General features: G+C 52.5%; 1 protein-coding gene across 6 annotated transcripts; it reads left to right on the plus strand.

The window, feature by feature from the left end:
- Positions 1–826: 826 nt before the first annotated feature.
- On the plus strand, positions 827–20,288 carry FBXL19 (F-box and leucine rich repeat protein 19). 6 transcript variants are annotated; one of them, XM_036927249.2, is made up of 12 exons: positions 828–1,451; positions 2,731–2,931; positions 4,316–4,459; positions 4,581–4,667; positions 4,746–4,979; positions 5,470–5,631; positions 6,755–7,266; positions 13,642–13,805; positions 13,895–14,056; positions 17,681–17,708; positions 18,272–18,490; positions 18,593–20,288. In XM_036927249.2, the coding sequence occupies exons 2-12, from the start codon at positions 2,755–2,757 to the stop codon at positions 18,687–18,689; spliced, it is 1,986 nt and encodes a 661-aa protein (XP_036783144.2). In that variant the 5' UTR covers positions 828–1,451; positions 2,731–2,754; the 3' UTR covers positions 18,690–20,288. The 6 variants fall into 6 exon arrangements, with proteins under 6 accessions (XP_036783142.2, XP_057343138.1, XP_036783144.2 ...); XM_036927247.2 differs by lacking the exon at positions 17,681–17,708 and having other exon boundaries at positions 827–1,451; XM_036927250.2 differs by lacking the exon at positions 17,681–17,708 and having other exon boundaries at positions 829–1,451; positions 5,470–5,502.
- Positions 20,289–20,424: the final 136 nt, after the last annotated feature.

A 20,424-nucleotide genomic window follows, 5' to 3' on the forward strand; every position in this document is an offset into this window, starting at 1 on the left:
AGCACTATAAGGCTGGAAAACTACTATTCCCATCGCACCTCATAAGATCACCTACTAGTCAGGTGTACGCCCCTCTTCCGCCATCTTGCTTGTAGTCCTTGTTCGTTTTCACCTTTCCATTGTTCCTGACGAGTAGAAATGGCAGCGAGAAGGCAGCAGATGGACTGCGACTCCCGTCAGGTACCACATACGCAGAGGGTTGTGGACAGGAGTGCGTGCGAGTGCCTGGGAAGGAGGTCGGGTCGGGAGAAAACGCCATCTTGTTTGTAGTCATCGTTCCGGCTTCTCTATGCTCTGCAACGGGGAACCTCCTACCAATCGGACTATAACTCCCGGCATCCTCGGCTCCCGGCGAGGACCGTCCTCCGCCATCTTGTCTGTAGGCCCCGCTGGCCCAGCATCCTGTTGTTCAGCGGTAGCAGCCCCGTCCATAGAACTACGACTTCCGTCGTGCCCTTCGCCCATTCGCCTGGAAAGTGGAGGAGATGAGGGAGGGAGGAGGCAGGGGGCGGGGTTCTCTGGGAGAAGGAGGGAGTAAGGAGGAGAAGGAGAAGGAGGAGGAGGAGAGAGGGGAGGGGGAAGAGAGGAGGAAGGAGGAAGGAGCTCAGGAGGGATGAGAGAGGCGGCCAGGGCCCCGGACTGAAGCAGCGCGGGGCCGGGAGACCTGGGGGGGCTAAGGCACCCCGATTGCTCCCTTCCCTTTTCCCTGCCGTCTTCCATCCTTTCCTTCCACCCTCCAGCTTGAGAAAGGGGATTTATTCAAATTTTATTTAAATCCCTATCTCCCGAGGGTCGCGCGCTGGGGGAAGGGGAAAGGGCGGGGGACGCGCGCAGGCTGGGGGGGCGGGGCCGCCGTAGCTTCCTTCAACCCCCACTGCTCACCCCGTAGCCGTAGGGCAGGGGCCGCAGTCCAGGAACCAGCCCAGGGGAGGGGGGCAGGTTACAGGGACACCCCCCTCCCCGGGAACCGGCGGTGGGCGGGGCTTGAACCCCGGAAACGGTGGGGGTCCCAGGCCTGGCCCTGGACCCGTGGGCAGTGGGGGTCGGGAAGGGGCCAGTTAAAGAGCCAGGGGCACTGGGGAGAGGCGGGGCGGAGGGAGGGGAGCTGGGACTCGGACCCCGGACTGAGTGGGGCCCGGGCTGAAGCTGAGCACCCTACTCCCGAGGACCCCCCCGTTGGCCTGGGAGGACTGAGCACCCCAGAGCAGAACCTCCCCCTGGAAGGGCCGCGCCGCAGCCCGTGGGAGGGCCTCGTCCCCGGCGCCCTCCATCTCCACTCGCTGCAGTCCCGGCCTCCGCCGGAGGGAGGGGACGAGCGCCCTCGGGGGGCCGTGGACCCCGGCGTTCTGAGCGTTCCGCGCCCCGCGCCGCCCGGCCCCCCCGCCGCCGATGGCCGCCGACCCGCCGGGAGCTGCCGAGAAGGGAGAGATGGCTCCCGGGACACGTGTGAGGTGGGTTCACGCGGCTCCTCCTCACTCCCAGACCTGGGCAGCTCCCACTCCCATTCATCCTCAACCCGGCCTCCCTCTACCTTCCCCGCCCCCAGCCTCGCCCTCTCTGCTCCAAACTCATCTCCAGCTCTCCTTCCTGTTACCTCTCAACCCTGGGGAACTGGCCTTCCTTCCTAGACTCCGCTTCCCCTTGCAGACCACCCCACAATCCCCGCCTGCAGTCCCCGCCCTCTAGGCCCCTCCCCTGGAGCGCTGGAGGGTCCCTTCCCCCAGTGGATGGGTCTAGAAGTCCCTGGAAAGGGGGAAGCAGGGGTAAGATTCTAGCCTTGGAAAGACCCCTAGGCCTGATGAGTCTATGGAATTCTCGGAGGATCTGGTTTATATGGGAAGGGGAGCCCAAGGAATTCTAGACAATTAGGGAATGGAAGTAGCTTGGGAAGCTGGGGGCGGAGGTGGGAGGGGGCATGTAGGATTAAGCCCATCCTGAGTTCTGTAGAAATGTCAGACTAGATTCTAGAATCCCAGGGAATCTGGGAGATAGCCCAAGTTCACCTGAGAAACTGAAGAGGAGAGTATCTTGGAGCAGGGGGAGCTCTATGGGGAGCAGAGGAGTTGAGATCTTGAGCTTGGAGGGACTCTGAAGCAGCATCTCGGCGGGGGTGGGTGGGGGTGGTCTGAGAACTTTGGAAAGTTGGGCAGCAGAGTGAATCTTTAGACATGTGGTCGGGCAAGGATCCCATTGGATCTAGTGGAGTTATCTGTTTTTGGGGAAAGATTGGGTGGTGGTTTTATGTGAGAGGAAGGAGGTAAAAAGAGAGGTGTGGAGCTTCCACCTAGGATTCTATGGGTGTCTTGGATGTAAGTCTGAGAAATTTTAGGTTGGGGAGGGCATGGGGTGTAGTAAATTTGGATAACGGGGAGAGTTGGGATTTCTCCACAGATAAGGCACCCCTGGCTTTCCAAGGAGCTTTGGTGTGGGGGTGGCAGTGGAGAGACCCCAGTGTCTCTCTGGGCTAGGCAAGGGGGTGCTGAGGAAGTGTTAGGAGTGAGGTCAGGAAGCCAGTTCTCAGGCTCCCCGAGGAGCCAGGTGACTTGAGTGGACAGAGGCCTTGAGTAGGAGTGGCTTCCCCACCTGCTGTAGGAGGGGCGATCTCCTTGTTACTTGTCTCCCTGGGTAGGAGGGCAAGCCCTGGCTGCCTAGGAATGGGGGGAGCTGCTAGGAGTTTCCCAGGCAAGGGCCCCAGAGGGCCCATCTGACCCTGCCACCATTCACCTACAGCCCTCGGCGTTGCTGACGCCCCCAATGTCGTCGAGCAGCCGGGGGCCGGGGGCCGGAGCGCGCCGACGCCGAACCCGCTGCCGTCGCTGCCGGGCCTGTGTGCGAACTGAGTGCGGGGACTGCCACTTCTGCCGAGACATGAAGAAGTTTGGGGGGCCCGGGCGCATGAAGCAGTCGTGCCTGCTCCGGCAGTGCACTGCGGTGAGTTCTGCCCCTAACTCCTCAGGCACCCTTCCCCAGCTGCTCTGGGTGCCTTTCTGGGGTGGCTGGTGGCTGCTTCTTAGAGTATACTGTAGAGTTACTGCTTGGTCATCCATTCACTCAGATGTCCCCAGGCCCCATTCCGTGCTCAGATCCAAGCTGGGGCAATGTTAGGGCACACCAAAGAATCCCACCTAGTCCTCACCTTCATGCTTTTCCCAACTTTCAGACGCCTAGATTAATAAAAAGCCCATCCCCTATCATGCCCCTCCCTAGAGAAATCTGTGCACAGGGATCAACCCCAGAGGTGGCCCCTGTGAGTAGGTCTTAGCCTTTTTTGGCCTCTTCCTTACCTGTCAGAATGTTGTATTTAAGGCTGGGTTTACCTTTGTGTGACCTTGAGTGAATCACTTTGAACCCCAAGGTACTTTCGCTAAAATGTTTCTTTTGCTGAGTTGTAAAGATTTTAAACACTAGCATGTGTGTGAACGTGCCTGCTACAAGGTCCAGCACATAGTAGGTATCTGAAGAACGTGGTTTTCTTCCTGGTCTTCCTCATCCTTTCAGCTTCCCAGGGCTGGAGAGCAGCCCTTCGCCAGCAGCCATGAGGAGGCAGCTACATTCTGCGTCCCTTTCCCACACCACTACCTTCTTTGTTCCAGATACTTTTTCCTGCCTGGTCTTTTCACCCCACAGCCCCTCTCTCCTTTTCCTTTGTGCCCCAATTCTTGCCTCACTTTCCTGTTCCCTCTTTCCCTACCTGCTACTTCCTTGAGCCTGTCTCACAAATTTCAGCATCCCTGAGATGACCCAGTATTACTACTCTCCCCCCACAATTCACATTGTCTGAAGGCTGCTCCCTTTCCCCTAGGACCAGCCAGCTGTTTTTAGTGTTCCCAGGAGTTTTTCAGAAACCGGGTTCATTGTGGGATCCAGAGCAACCCTTGGCTGCCCATTGAGCAAATTCAGAGTCATCCCAGGCTGCTGCTGAGTAACCTCCAACTCTGTCAGTATTGCCATATTTGCCTGTGGTCTTTCTTCCTCCCCAAAACTGGCTACAATTTCATGGTCACAGAGCCCTAGATTCAGCTGCAACAACACAACAGAGGTAACTATGTATCGAGTGCCTCTCATACACAATCTCATTCTTAACAGCCCTCCTAGGGAAAACTTCCTAGCCCCACCTTACAAATGGAGAAATGGGGAACATAAGGAGGTTAAATCGTAGTTCAGGGTCATACTGCCAGAAAGGAACAAATTCAGGATTTAAGCCAGCTTGGCCCATGGGTTCTGAACCTTATCCAGCAACTGGCCACAGTCCTCAGAAGAGTCTTTCCCCTATTGCCTGCTTTTGAGGTTCTTGATGCCCCCTCTTCCCCAACAGCCCGTGCTCCCACACACAGCTGTGTGCCTCTTGTGTGGGGAGGCTGGGAAGGAGGACACAGTGGAGGGAGAGGAGGAGAAATTTGGTTTGAGCCTCATGGAGTGTACAATATGCAACGAGATCGTCCACCCTGGCTGCCTGAAGGTGATGGCCCTGGGGACCATGGAATCCGGGGTGGGGCAGATTATCAAGGAACAGGATGGTGGGGAACACTGCCTCTGTGTTTACCAGTACCTTCCGTCCACTCCCTGCCTCCTGCCTACAGATGGGGAAGGCTGAGGGTGTCATCAATGCGGAGATACCTAACTGCTGGGAGTGCCCTCGCTGCACCCAGGAAGGCCGGACCAGCAAGGTAGGGGCAGGGGCTGAGCTGGTTGCTGGCCTCTGAGTAGGTGGTGGATTGGGGAGCTGTGCATAACCTCACCCCCAGCTTCCATCTCCCCAGGATTCAGGTGAGGGACCAGGCCGCCGCAGGGCTGACAACGGCGAGGAGGGCGCCAGCCTGGGGAGTGGATGGAAGCTGACGGAGGAGCCGCCACTTCCACCACCCCCACCCAGGCGCAAGGGCCCCCTATCTGCTGGGCCCCCCCCGGAGGACATGCCTGGGCCCCCCAAAAGAAAAGAGAGGGAGGCAGGGAATGAGACCCCCACCCCAAGGAAAAAGGTGAGCCAGGGAGCATGCTCATTAGGTCCAGCCCAAGGGATTCTGGGAGTGGTAGTCTGTTCTTTTTGGGGGTGGGTTGTCCTGGGAGGCAGTGCTTGATGGGTTCCCCAGGGGTTATCAGGGGATGTAGCTCAGGAGGTGTTGGGGAGAAGATGAAGCATGTTGTGTGTGAAGGAGAGGTAATATGTGGGAAGCAACAGGCACTGCAGGGAAGCTTCGGGTGCTTCAGAGAGGAGGGAGAGAGAGCATACTCAAATTAGCTGCTACAGAGGAGGAAGGAGGGGCTGGAAAGGGCCTGTGGGGGCTAGAAAGAGGAGGTGAGAGCATGCTCAGCCAGCCAAGACTCTGGTTGGAAGGTGAGCATGCTCAGTTTTCCCTCCGATGGGGGCTTCTGGGATTTGTAGTTTAAGAAGACAGCATAGATCTTAGTTTGGTGAATGAGGGGCTAATGGGGTCTCTCCTTTTCCCCATATCTCCCTCATCCTGGTAGGTGAAAGGAGTCCGAGAAAGGCACCTGAAGAAGGTGGGTGGAGATGCCTGCCTCCTCCGAGGATTGGACCCAGGCGGCCCCGGCCTTCTACCCCCCAGGGTTCTGAATCCAAGCCAGGCTTTCTTGTCCTGCCACCCTGGGCTCCCTCCCGAGAACTGGGAGGTGTGCCGGAGACCTCCTCCCTCCTCCTCCCACCTTTCCTTGCTCCACCCTCCACCCTGGAGACAGATCTGTCCCTTCCTGCTCTCCTTGTCCTGCCCCTGCCCCTGCCCCACGTGGCCACAGCAGACATCTGACCTTTGGGAAGGGTGGAGGGGGAGAATGAGTTGGGGCCAGGAGCTCCTGACTTTCCAAGAACCCTCAGGGTATCATCTGACCCATTTGCCTCATCTTTCCAAACCTTAAAGCGGAAAGAACTGAGTTCACATTCCCTCTTGCTGACTCCCTGTGTAATCTTGGCAACTTGTCAGCTTCTCTGAGCCTCAGTTTCCTCATCCATGAAATGGAGATGATATTATCTACCTTATCCACCTATCCCACAGAACTGTTTACATCTACTGAAAGTAAATGAGCCTTGTAAACTATAAAATTCAGCTAGATTTGAGGAAAATGAGTTTCAGAGAGGTTTAAAGATTTACCCAAGGTCACACAGCAAAGGTGGAATTCAGATTTCACTTTGCATTGACGCTAAACATGAGTCTACCAGACTGTTCAAATCCTGCTTCTGTCATCTGTCAGTTTCTAACTATGGACAAGTCACTTATTCTCTTAGCCTCAGTTTCCTCATATCTAAAAAAAGTGACTTAGGTAGCCACTCCATTTGAGCACTGTGAGGACATGATGAGTCTATGAGGGATGCTCTGCCCAGGGCCAGATGATTGCTGTTACTCTCACCATGTTGAGTAGACTCTTGGAATTGTCCAATCCAGCATTGCCTGGAGGTGATGAGGCAGGGGCTTCCCAAGGTCATGAAGTTGATAGCCAAACAATACTCAAAACCGGGTCTCTTAACTGTTCTTTGTATCTCACTGCTTTTGGGAATTCATAAGCTATTGAAACCCATAAGGTTTTCAGTTCTTTGAGTTAGTGCCTTCATATGACAGATTAGGAAACTGAAGTCCAGAGAGGGGCATGACTTGGCTGAGGCCCTCACTTTCTCAGGAGCAGAGCTGGAGCTGGAACTCAGGACTGTCCCCTGGGCTGTTCATCCCCTGCTGATTCTCAGGGACTGGGGGGTGGGAAAGTGTGTGCCATGCCCTAGAACAGCCTCCCCATCTCCCTGCAGAAACCAAAGCCACCTTTGGCCTCTGCTGATGGCCCAGCAGTGCCATCCCCATCACCACAAAGGGAGAAGCTGGAGCGTTTCAAGAGGATGTGCCAGCTGCTGGAGCGGGTACCTGACACGTCCTCATCTTCCTCGGACTCAGACTCAGACTCTGACTCGTCAGGCACATCGCTGAGTGAGGATGAGGCCCCTGGCGAGGCCCGGAATGGGCGACGGCCAGCCAGGGGCAGCTCAGGCGAGAAGGAGAACCGCGGGGGGCGGCGGGCTGTGCGCCCTGGCAGTGGGGGGCCCCTCCTCAGCTGGCCCCTGGGCCCCGCCCCACCGCCCCGGCCCCCACAGCTGGAGCGGCATGTAGTACGGCCCCCACCTCGAAGCCCTGAGCCTGACACGCTGCCCTTGGCTGCTGGATCCGACCATCCCCTGCCCCGTGCCGCCTGGCTCCGTGTCTTCCAGCACCTCAGTCCCCGAGAGCTATGCGTTTGCATGCGAGTCTGCCGGACTTGGAGCCGCTGGTGAGTGGCCTGGAAAGGCTTGGGGTACCATTGCCAAGACTCTCTTCACTTGCCGTGTGACCTGTAACAGGTCCCTGATCCTCTCTGGGCCCTGTTCTTGTGTTGATAATACTTCTGTACTGTGTACAGTTGCAGTATGGTATATTTGCACAGGCTGCTTTTCATTTTTGAGTTCTTTTAACTCTCACAATACTTTGTGAGGTAGGTACTATTATTCCCCTTTACAGAAGAAGCTAAGGTCAAAGTCGTGAGAGGAAGCAGTAGAAGTAGGAGTTTGAACCCAGGCCCTCTGGCTCCAGAATCTTTCTTCTTAAATAATAACTATCATTTATGAGTATTTAGTGTGTGCCAAGCAGTGTTCACTGCGGTACATGCATCATCTCACTTGCTTTCCACACTCCCTCTTCTGAAAATAGGCTTCTTACTGGTTCCATTTATACATAAAAAAAGCTCTATGCTGAGGTAGCCCCTGCCCTCTCAGAGGCAGCCATGCTTGGGTCTCCTAACTCCACTTATAACTTCTTCATGTCCCAGAGTCACCACCAACTCCCTCTGCTAGTCGCCCCCCATCTCCCACTGCTTCCTGAACCTCGTTTGTTTAGAAATGTCAGTCATCCTCCCAAACCCCTGGTCTTCCTCTTTGATCCTGTCCCCCCACCCACCAGTCAAACTCCTGTGGCACTCTGCTCCCCTTACAGAGCTTATGGAGGCCTTGTGTATGCTGGCAAGCCTTCATTCTTTTCGTTTTCATGTTTACATCAGCTGCTGGAGTGGGACAGATAACTGTCTGTTTTATCTTAATGTTCCCAGCACAATATGGGGCAGTGTAGATGCTCAAGAAATATTTATTAAATGAGTAAAGTCACGTTTTTTCCAGACATTTCTGTGGACAAGACATTCTGTCCACTTAATAGATGTTAGCTGATTTGTTCCTTTTATTAGCAGCCCTGAGAGGGAAGGAGGGACACCTGAAGTCACAGTACAAGTTAGTGGCTCAACTCAAACTGCAGTCCTTTTCCTCTGCATTTTGGGGTGCCAATTTGTGCTTTCTGGTCTCTGTGGAGGCTGTAGGGCTAAGGATGGAGTGTAGGCTCTGGAGGTCAGTTGCCTGTGGTTGAACTTTGTTCTTCTGATGAGCCATATGCTACTTGGGCTAGTGTCTTAACTTCTCTGTGTCTCAGTTTTTACATCTGTTAAACCAAGAGGGCCATTTACTTCATGGGGTTGTTGTGAACTAATATACATAAAGATGAAGATAGTATTTAGGAGATAGAAATTACTCAATGTCTTGATTTTAATAGTTAACTCACTCAGTTACAAATATTTAATGAAAGCACAGACTTGTACAACCTCAGAACATAGATCTGTGACCTTGAAGAGCTCCCAGTCAACCTGCAACATAGAAGGAAATAGTTACAGCACTTGCCACCTCTGCCTTATGTAGTAATTGAGGAAATGTTTGCTGAGGCCTCTTCATCAGAGCCAGCCCTGTGCTTGCTACACAGGACCCAGAACTGAAGAGGCCTTGATTTCTGACTCAGGGAGAGACTTATGACCAGAAATGGGCAAAGCAGAGAGGCTGAACTTCACAGTGGTTCCAGCTTGGGCTTTATCAACTGTTGGTTTTATCAACTGTGACTCCTGTACTTCATGGATGTAGGCCGTGGGTAGATAGCTACACCTTTCAAGGCCTCAGTTTTCTCATTTGTAGTCTGAGGTTCATGTTCATACCTTTTGGGGATTAAATGAGGTGGTTCTTGGAAAGCACTTGCACAGTACCTGAAAGGTGCTACACACTCAATAAGATGGTGCCTTTTGCTAAGAAGAATGGGGGAGAATGAGGGTAGGCAGGGCAGGGCCTGTGGTGGGCCACAGTGGGACAAGTCAGGAGGCTCTGTCAGGCCTGGCACAGAAGCAGGGCCAGTAGGGATTGAGAGGAGGGACTTGGGTTAATAACTTTATAAGAAACAGAATGGCTTGGATTTGGTGACTAAATCATTATGGGGGCAATAGGGTGACTCAGGTGAATATCTGGCCTACAAGCTGGGGTAGGCAACAGTGTCATTCCCCAAACCCAGGAATACCAGAGGAGGAACAGATTCCAGTTGAAAGTGAAGTCCTCAGACTGACATGTTTGGTCTGAAAGGCCTGTGGGCCAGTCAGGAGCTGGCAGGAGAGCAGCTGGACGTGCAGGTCTGATGCTCAAGAGGAAGGCCCAAATTTGGTGAGAGTTTTCAACGTATAGGTAGCAGCTTCGAGGAAGAGGGCAGAAGACAAGATGTCAGTATTTGTGAGTTAGCATAAGAGCAGCCAAAGACTTGGAGGAGATCAAGGGAGGTTGTCCTACAGGAGAGAGATTGAGGAAGGAGGGGTGATGAAGAGTGGTGGATGTCAGCGAGTGGCCATGGGAGATTAAGGACCCGGAATGGCAGTTGGATTTTGCCACAAGGAGCCTTGGTATCCTTGGCTGTGCTGTTTGGGGGTGGGGGAACCAAAGCCAGGTCACATGGGGCAGAGACTTCATCTGTTCACTACTGTGTCCCTAGTTTCTGAGGTGGTACTTGTCATACAGTAGCTAATGGAAGAAAACTTGTTGAATGAATAAAAGGGAGGAAATCAGGATAGAGTGTGGAAAGAGGTAGTGAAGGTGGAGCTAGAGAGAAATTTGTAGGTGGGAGAGCAGGATGTTTCAGGCTTTCCTGTCTGGTGGCTTCTGTTCTCTCTTGGAACTGTGAAGCAAAGTCATTTACCAAGAGCGAGAAGAAAAGGCAGTTAGAGAAAGTGTGGAGAAGCTATTGAGTTGCAGGGCAGATGGCTGGGTCTTTGGCGTCCATGGGCAGACAGGGTGGCAAGGAAGGGATTGGAACAAAAGGTCAAGGCCAGTTGGAACTGGGAGTAAGTGAAGGCTTGGGAGTGGACAGATTGGAGTGCAGTAGTAGCATCAGGGAGCCTATAGAGCTGAATGGAAGGATTGGCCTTGACTGGAACCCAGGAGGCTGTGAGCTCCTTACAGGTAGCAGTTGGGCTGGTCCATTTCTGTGTCCCTAGAGGGCCTCTGCAAGACAGAGGATTAAGACTAGAATTTCAGGCTTGGATGTGAGCTTAATCAGGGGCTGACTTGGTCAGGCTAGGGGACTTGCACATCAAGCCCTGACCCCTGGATGAGAGCAGGCCTTGGCCTTTCATAGTTCTTCCTGCCTCTCTCACCTTAGTGTCATTCCCTAGTCTAGGAAGAACTGAGGTATGGCTCCCTGTTGCCCTCATAACGAATTCTTGGGCACTTGGACATGAACAGTGCCCCTGTGATGGCACTAAACACTTCCCCTGTGTTGTCGCCCTTCATCTTTGCAGCAAACCTTTGAAGGAAGTGCTGCCTATTTCCACTAGATGGTTTGGAGATTGGAGGCCCAGAGAAGGCAAGCAACTTGCATAAGGTCAATCAGAACACAGAGGTGGCAGAACTGGAATTTAGATCTCTATAGTACTCATACCCTTTGCCTCTAGGCTCTCTGGCCACAACAGTCCAGCCTCACAATGCAGCCCTCCTTGACATGGCACCTCTACTCTAGGCAGCCTCTGCAGCTTCATTCCTGGCCTTTTTCCCCATTCAGAGTTCAGGGTCTTGATCCAGACCAGCTTGGTTTAAGTCCTGGCTCTGATTCCACTTAGTAGCTGTGGGACTTTGAACAAGTTTCTTACCCTCCCTGGGCCTTATTTGCTTGAACTCTAAAAAGGAGATGGTAATAACAGTGTGTACCTTCTAGGGCTCTGGTGAGGTTAAATGCTTAATACATAGAATAGTAACTGGCTCATAATGAACCCTTTCTAAACACTAGTAGTGAGTGCTTGAGTCACCATTGTCGTTATTCTCATTATTACAATGAGATGAAGAATTGCTCTTTGTTCCTGCTGCCTGAAGTCCGCAGAGCCCTCCATTTTCTGTCTGTCCTGGGTCTGGTCACTGGTTCATCCCCATGGGGAACATACACCCTCTTCCTCCCCTCCCTTCCTTCAAGTCTCAGTCAGGTACTTTCTGCCTGGGAGGCTCCCTCTCCAGGGCCCTCAGTGACTGTTGGTTAGTATCTGTGGGACTTTGAACAAGTTTCTTGCCCTCTCTGGGCCTTATTTTCTTGAACTCTAAAAAGTTCAAAAAGACCAATTAGCTCCAGCCAAGAAGAGTCAGGAGAGACTTGCTGGAAGAGGAGACACTGGAGCTGAGCCTTGAAGGATCTGGGTTGGTTGGCATTTCCAGCAGAGGTACAACATGTGCTGGTATATGTTGGCACCGTACAGCATTGTGTGTCTGTAGGTGGGCAGGTGGTTTGCCCTGGCTCTTGAGGAGTATGAGACAGAAACTGTTGGTGACTTCTGTGTGCCCCCAGGAGGAAGGGCTCCCTTCTAGCTATGGAAGTGCCAGTAAGGCTTCAAGGTAGTTATGGTGGCAGTTGACTTTGGTACTCAAGACTGGCTCAGAGTGGGCAGAGAAAGACTTTTAATGGAGCAGTATTTCACTGAGTGGGAAGAGAAAAGGGGCAGTATGTGGGGGCAGGAGCAGGGAAGCTATTGAGGGTGGGGTTTTTTTCCCCCCTTGCCTCTTTAGAATTGGAAAAATTTGCAAATGTTTATTAGTTGAATGGAAGGAATAAGGAGAGGGAGAGGCTAGAATGCCAGGAGAAGGGGGCAAGTGGTGGGAGGCAATATGTGGGAAGAGTGATTGAAGCCTTAGTGTGTATGTGTCTCCTGTGTGCACTGAAATGTCATACTGGGGCTCTGGAGTATGCCTGGTAGTTTTAAGTGGCACAGAAACATAGCTTAATCCTTCTCTTGGTTTTGAAAAGGAAGTCTGTCCATTGGGTGCTATTGTATCTTTAGCACCTTTTAATACTTAACCTCCCTGTTGAACAGAAATGGTCTTTAGGTGGTAGCCTAAAGCCACAGCAACACATAGCTAGAAATTAGTAATCTGTCTATTTTAATTATATTTATTTCTAAGGTTAACAGATTTATGTGAAACAATACTGGTTTTAAGTGCAGAGAGGTGTTGTTTAAAGATAAATTCATGTTCTGCAGATAAGTGAATAGCAAGTGACTGGAACTGGGGAATCACTGCTCCAGCTCAGGGCTTCTTGAAGGGAAAGCCCTTCAGAATGGCAGGTGGTAGGGAAGTAAGCAGACCACCCCTGCTGCTTCTGACAGTCCATCTAGTCCTGACATGCCCTTGAGAACTACACTACAAGAGAATTTTCAAACTGAGATTCAAACTGTTAATAGATGACCTTGGGAGGTTGGGGGGAAGGGTTTCCTGGTAAAGTACATTTTTGGGAAACCCTTTTCTAATTTACTGTATGTTGAACTAGTCAAGGCTTTTGGAAATACTGTGATTGGGAAACTTTGAACTGTTCAGGCCCCGTTCATCTTTGTGGCTTTAATTTCTGGGCCTTACCAGGCTTTCCATAAACACTGAGTGAATAGATGAAAAGCTGTAAATGAGGTGTGTTGTCGGGGTTGGGGGGATGTGCTCAGTGGGAGCTTCAAGGAATTCACACTGGCTGGCTTGGCATCATTCATTCATTCAACAAATGTGCACCTGGCACGGTGCTGGGTTCGGAAGGGAAAAAGCCAGATCTGCCCTTGTGGAGTACACATTCTGCTTAGAGGGACACAATAATGAAACAGAGAAAATAGCAGGCCTGTAAGTCAAGCCTTGGGCAGTGGGCCATCAGAGTGGAGCAGATGTGGACCAAAGACAGAGATTAGTAGAGGAGAGGAGAAGTGCCCATGAGCCATCGTAATTTAGCCAGAGAGAATTTGGGAAGCCCAGCGTGGGTACTGGGGGCTGATGACAGGGCTCTGGTAAGGTTAAATGCTTAATACATAGAATAGTAACTGGCTCATAATGAACCCTTTCTAAACACTAGTAGTGAGTGCTTGAGTCACCATTGTCGTTATTCTCATTATTACAATGAGATGAAGAATTGCTCTTTGGTGTTACATCAAATACAATATGTAAGGATGTTGTGTGTATCTTTGGCAGAATGCTTTATAAGATGTAAGGCCTGCAAACTGTCACAACCTCATTTGCTCCTATGGCAGCCCTGTGGGACAGGCTGAGTGTGGATCATTATCTTCATGTTACAAACAAGGCCTCTGAGGCTCAGGGAGAGGAATGGACTTGCCGGGGGTCTCACATCCAGTTAGTGATGGGAGCTGAGCCCCAAACTCAATGCTCTTGGCCTGAGGCCAGGAGCTTCCTGTTTGCCCCTGCTGTCTGTGGGCCAGGAGAGCTGTGGTGAACCATTGAGTGAGTGTGGGGAGGTTTGTGGGCACCTGGAGAGCTGAGGACTGATGTCTTTGTCTCCCCCTTGTGGCTGTCAGGTGCTATGATAAGCGCTTGTGGCCGAGAATGGACCTGAGCCGTAGGAAGTCACTAACCCCGCCCATGCTCAGTGGTGTGGTTCGTCGCCAGCCCCGGGCCTTGGACCTCAGCTGGACAGGTGTCTCCAAGAAGCAGCTCATGTGGCTTCTCAACCGACTGCAAGGTAGGGAGGGGTGGTGAGGCAGGACAGGGTGATGAGGGGGGCAGACATGGGACAAAGCCCTCCTAGCACCAGCTTCCTGACCTCTCCAGGCCTGCAGGAGCTGGTGCTGTCTGGCTGCTCCTGGCTCTCTGTCTCTGCCCTGGGCTCAGCCCCACTGCCAGCCCTGCGGCTCCTTGACCTCCGGTGGATTGAGGATGTTAAAGACTCTCAGCTCCGCGAGCTGCTGCTGCCTCCGCCTGACACCAAACCAGGTGCAGCCTCTATTGGCTCATTTGTAAAAACAGGTTGGGTGAGGTGGGGGTATGAGGCCTCCAGGGTCTTTACTGACTCGTGCTGGTGTTAGAGGATTTGAAGAAAGAGCAGAATATAACACATGAGTTTAATGGAAGGCCCTGCTTGGCCATTTTGTTCATTCATACCTGCTGTGTTCTGGGCCCTGTGATAGGAGTTGAAGGAACAATGATGAAGAAGATGTAGCCCCTTGCACTCCCGAAGGGAGTAATTATGTGATGAAACAATGTAGGATGGGAAGATGACATCAGAATTCTTGAAGATGCCAGGCGTATAGCCAATGGCAGATATGAGTGAAGTCATTGGGGGGTGCTGGACACTCCTGGTGAGCCTCGTCCATAGTGAACAGTGGCTGTCCTGGGCCTGGTCACTTGTTCTTCCCCATGGCAAATGTATATCCTCTTCCTCCCCTACCTTTCTTCAAGTCTCAGTCAGGCGCTGTCTCCCTGGGAGGCTCCCTGTCCAGTCTTCTTGTTGACTGGAATTGGGGAATCACTGCTCCAGCTCAGGGCTTCTTGAAGGGAAAGCCCTTCAGAATGGCAGCCACCTCAGTGAAATCATCGCCATAGAAGAATGCAGGCCCAGTGTGGACAGTCAGTTCCATTTGTCAAGAGGTGTCAGAAGTATACATTTTCCTCTGAAATATCCTAGTTTTTAAATGATGGTAACACATATCCTTTTCAGAGTCAGTAAAATTACAGCTGAGCAATAGATTTAAACCTTGACCTGTAGTAAAAGGATAAAGATTTTCCTGAGGGAGTAGAGCAGAAAGAGGGAACCAGTTGACTTGAAAGGTTGTGTGAGGGTGGCAGTATCATCTCCCAGGTCAGACCAGCAATCTCTGTACCCTGGGCCAGGCCCTGGTATCCTGCCAGGTAAAGTCAGCTTTTATTGTTGAACACACTCTGAGCCCGGCCCTGGAGACCTCAAGCTGAATCAGCCCCATTCCCCACCCTCGTGAAACCCCAGTCATGCAGACAAGAGACTGGGATATAAAAGGTCACAGCATGAAGGGGCTGTGGTCAGGACATGTGTGTTTTTGAGGGAGGAAACCATGAGAGAGGCCCTCCTTGAAGAGATACTGTTTGAACTGAGTCCAGAAAGGGACAGTCATCCCAGGGACTGAGACATGAATAAGCAGTTGTGTAGGGCATGAGGCCCATACTGGCAGAGGGGAATGCTGGGAGCTGAGGCTGGTCCAAAGAGCAGAGGCCTTGTCACACAAAGGTACAGGGTGGGAGCCTTGAGGCCTGAGGGTTCCTCTTATAGCCAGGAGATGAGATGCTCACAGCATCTTCTGTGGTCTCCACACTGAAACCAGGGGAACTGTCCAGAAGGGCAAATCTGCCCATGTAACCCCTGTGCTCTAAACTCTTTCTCATTGCTCCCCAGTGCTTTTTAGATAAAGACCAATATTTTGTCAGGCATGGTCTGGCTCACACTGACCTGTGCTATCGCCACATTTCAGGCACCTGTCTCCTTGCTAAGTTCCCTCAGCCCCAGGGCCTTTGCCCACTTCTCTTTACCTGGAATACTCTATCCCACTTCATGTAATCATCACCTAATCATCATTCCAGCCTCTGCATAAATGCCACTTCCTCCTAGAAGCCCTCCACGATCCTCTTCCCTGTTGAGATCAGAGTCCCTTTTCAGCTCTGAGAGTAGTCCCCTCCCAACATATCACTGAGATGATTTGACTAAAATGTTTACTCTCACTAGGTTTTTAAGCTCTGTGAGGGCAAAAGGACTGTGCCCACCCAGCACCTAGTTTTCATCTCTCTCTTTCATAGCAGCTCCCTTTCACAGCAGCCTTGCCAGAAGAATAGAGAAGCAACTAGGATTCTTTCACTTTCTGGACAAGGCACCAAATGCCCAGAGGAGTTGAATGACTGCTGCAAGTCACATAAGCAAAGCCAGACTAGAGAACTCACCCATTGCCCACTCCTGCTGAAATTGCACTGAGCCAGGAATATTGGGAAGTGAAGGGGTGGGAATGGTGCATTCCATGAGGTGAGACAGTGTTGGTTGGTGGCAGACTGACCCCATCTCTTCCTCCTGCCTGAATCACTTCATTTTAAGCCCCTTTATTAGGAGCTTGCAAAGATGAGCCTTCCAGGCCCTCAAAGCCTGTTGTGTATTTTGAGATTCCACACCCACCTGTCTTACCATATTCCCTGGCTTTGTGTAGCATTCCTGGAGCAAAACTTCAAGTTCTACTTCCTTGCTTCAGCCCTTGCTGTTCTCTGCCTGGCATATGCTTTTCCCACCTCTCCACATAAAGGCCTAGATTAAACACTGCCGCCTCAGTGAAATCATTGCTGATGGCCAGTTCCCCAACTCACACCGTAAGAGGCCTCTCTTTCCTCTGCTTCTCTCAAATAGCTTTTATCAATAGCCTAGGATTGAGGGCATCTTTAGATGTGTCCCCTCTCCAGGCTCTGAGCTTCTCAAAGGCAAAGAAGAGGGAGTGGAATTCAGAGTTCTCCAAGTCAGGTGCCTGAAGAGGTGGCCCAGCAGGTAACAGAAAAGATGGACTTGGTGTAGGAAATGAGGGAGTGGCAGCTAGCAGCAGCTCCAGCCAGTCACTGTTAGGTGAAAGGGTTAGCCCAGAGATGCCAGATATTAAAATTTTTTAAAGGAAAAGCTGTATCTAAATAAATTACCTTCTTGTAGCATTAATCATTAAGAAATTTTTAGCACTATGCAGACTCCATAAAACACTTGCATAGGCTAGTTTCATGAGTTTGTGACATCTGGTTTAGTTTTATCAAAGTGCTAGGCTGGTGCCCGGGAGGCAGATAGCATTGTGATAAGAGTTTGGCCTTGGAGTGACCAGGCCTGGTGTCCTGGCTCTGTTACTTCAGAATCGTGTAACCTTGGACAGATGGCTGAATGATTTGAGCCTCAACGTTCTCATCTGTAAATGGAAATGATGACCAGAGAATTGTCTCCCATTGCTGTGGTTCTTAAAAGTTCGTTCCAGAGCAACAGCATCACCATCACTGGAGAATTTGTTAGAAAAATAAACCCTAAGACCCCTCCTTGGACTGCCTGAACTCTGGGAGCTGGCCAGCAACCATTTTAACCAGTGCCTGAGAGGCTATAGAAGAGCCACTGGCCTTGGTGCGGGCAGCCACTTAGCCTGAGCCTGGCCCACAATGAGTGTTCAATTCGTGGTAGCTGGTGTACTACAAATGCTTAGTTTTAAAAAACAAAAAAATATGATACAAGAATGTGGTAGATACAATAAAAAAAAAAGCAGACCTTTTCTTTGTGCTTTGGGTGTAGAGATGACGGTCATGAGCACCTCCACTCCAGAGATGGGGGCAGAAGAGGCCTCTGAAACAGCTCTAAGAGCCAGGGTTTGAGCATAGGTGGCCACAGGCAGAGTCTCTCAGGGCAAGGTCACCTGTGGAGTCTGGCCCAAGTGTTTGGGGTGAGGGAGAAGAGTTAGGATCTGTGAAAGGGATGAGACCTGATAGGAACTGGCATGTTCCACGAAGGAGGTTGGACTTGTCTGAGGGACCCTCAGAGTTTTTAGAAACTGAGGAGGGATGACGTCTTATTTGTGTTTGCTCTCTTAGGATGCCAGGAAGAAGAGGAGAGACTGGAGTGAGTGAGGAGGCTGGGGCAAGAGTTCAGGCAAAAGTGATATTGGCAGAGTGGTGACGGGAATGGAGAGAAAGGGATCCAGATGGTGACTTTACTAATCATGGAAGGAGAGGGAGTGGGATGGCAGTCCCTTTAGGGAAGGTATTTGTTGGATGAGTGAATATATATATATATTGAGCAACCATGTCCCAGTTGTTGGGAACAGAGCAAGAGCAGGACAGACAAAAAATTCTTGCCTTTATGGAACTGACATTCTGGTGGGAGGAGAAAAAATAAAATATGTCAAATGGTGAGAAAAGGGGGGGAAATAATCCAGAGAAGTCACAGCTTCAAATGGAGTAACCCTGGAAGGCTTTGCTGAAGAGGTGACAATGAGCAATGGGCAGCTGAGATGAAGTCAGGTTGTACAGGCATTTGGGAGAAAAGCAAGCCACACACAGAGTGCAAGTTGAGGCCCTCTTAGAGTGGGAGCAGGTTTAGGGATAGTAAGGAACATGAGTCTGGAAGCCGAGGGTCAGGGACAGGAGCAGCTAGGAGCGCTGATCTCTTCACTGCCTGCCCAGGGCAAACGGAGAGCCGTGGGCGGCTGCAGGGGGTGGCAGAGCTGCGCCTGGCAGGCCTCGAGCTGACAGATGCCTCCCTGCGGCTCCTGCTGCGCCACGCCCCCCAGCTGAGCGCCCTGGACCTGAGCCACTGCGCCCATGTTGGGGATCCCAGTGTCCACCTCCTCACGGCCCCCACCTCCCCACTCCGGGAAACCCTCGTACACCTCAATCTTGCTGGTAAGCCTACTGTCTGTCTGTTCTGCTAGCCTTTTGGTCCCATAGCCAGTGCCCGGCCCCCGCTCACCTTCCTAGGCTCAGCTACCACTGCCTCATCTCCAGGTTGCCACCGTCTCACAGACCACTGCCTCCCGCTGTTCCGCCGCTGCCCACGCCTACGCCGCCTAGATCTGCGCTCCTGCCGCCAGCTCTCACCTGAAGCTTGTGCCCGGCTTGCAGCCGCTGGACCCCCTGGCCCTTTCCACTGCCCAGAGGAGAAGCTACTTCTCAAGGACAGCTAGTTGGGTGCCCCCTGCCCTCCCCCAGGACTCACCTGGAGCCTGGACCTCGGGCCTCCATTTCACCCGTGCCAGGAGGCCAAGTTACCTTATTATGACTTGGGATTCCTCCCAGGCATTTGAGCCAGCCTCCCCCTTCCTTACCCCCTGCACTGATATCTCTGGGGGTCTTTTCTTCGCATCCCCTCCCCCTTCCACTTGCTTCATTGTCCATCCCCTGGGGGGAATGGGTCAAAGGTACTGGGGGGTACTGAGCCAAAGGGATGGTAGGGGGGGTTAAGGTGCAAGTTTGAGGTGGGGAGAATGGGGAAAGGGTATCTGCACACAGGATACCGAGAGCCAGGGGACTGGGGGAGGTGGAGGATGGGCTGGGGGAGGGGTGCAGAAAGCAGACCACCAAGGGTTCAGGGAACAAAGATCAGATACTTGGAGTTAGGGGGGTGGGAGATGGGGCCAAAAAGGGAAATCAGAGGAGCAGTTGGGTATCCAGGTAGAGGGACTTGGGGAACCTCGGGCAAGCCAGGGCTGAGTGAGGGGAAGGGGGTGAGAGCAGGTATGAGAGCATTAGTACCCTCTCAAGGGGTCACCCCTCACCTTACTCCCCAGATTTCAGTTCCTACCCCCCAGCATCCTCAGCCCTGACTTCTTGAACGTCACTGACAATGGCAGCTATTGTGAGGAGTGGGGATTAGGGCCTACTCTGTTTAGCTTGGACCAGGGGAGTGTTGAGGGGTACCCCAGCCCTCTACTTGCCTCCCCACACAATACTTGAACATTCATCTGTACTGAAGTGTTACTTGAACCGGGGGAACCTCAGACCTGGGGGAGCCGGAGTGTGAGGCACCTGATCAGCTTGGACTGAAACTGAACCAGTGGACACTCAAGTGTGGACTTTGCCACCCCGAGGCATTCTCTTGTTCTACTGTATTGAGCGGCTCCACCACTCCTGACGGGGGTGGGGGTGGGGTGCCCGTCCAATGTTGGGGAAGATGGGAGCCCTACAGCTTTGCTCTTCCCACTCTTTAATCGTCATGGAAACTTGTACCCCGTTTGCCCAGGGAACAGCCACTCCTTATTGCCATAGAAATAGCCAATGGACACCTTCCAAAACCAGTGCTAAGGCTGGAAATGGCCTCGGTTGCCACGGGAACTTTGTAACAGGTTCTTGGCCCCGCCCCCCTAGGGCAGGGGTGGGGTTTGGGGAGCCAGGGGGCTGAGTCGGGCCCAGGCCCCGCCCATCAGCCTGGGCTTTGGTGGGTAGCTGGGTTGTACCATGTAGGGAAGGGGGGAATCTAGCCACATACCTCAGGTAACGGAGGTGCGCGGGTCGGGGGAGGGACTGGGCGGACCAAAGGCCGGCGAGGAGGGGGTTCTGGGGATCGTGAAAGGCTTAAGGATGGGCAACTGGTAGGAGGTAGAAAGGCAACTCGGCGATGGGGAAAAGTGTGGGACCCAGCCGGGCTGGGCCCCAGGTCTGTACAATACGGTTTGCTATAAAACACAAAATCTTCCAGCCAGAACTGGGTGACTTCGTGTGTCTGTCTGCGGCCTTGGGTGAGTGGGAGTAAATAGGGAATGACCAGAGCCCTCACCGTTTGGAGCTGTTGCGGGAGGGGGCCTGTTGGGAAGGATCTGGAGCAACAAAGGACCTACCGG

Source organism: Manis pentadactyla, chromosome 10 (assembly GCF_030020395.1).
Source record: "Manis pentadactyla isolate mManPen7 chromosome 10, mManPen7.hap1, whole genome shotgun sequence".
NCBI lineage: Eukaryota > Metazoa > Chordata > Mammalia > Pholidota > Manidae > Manis > Manis pentadactyla.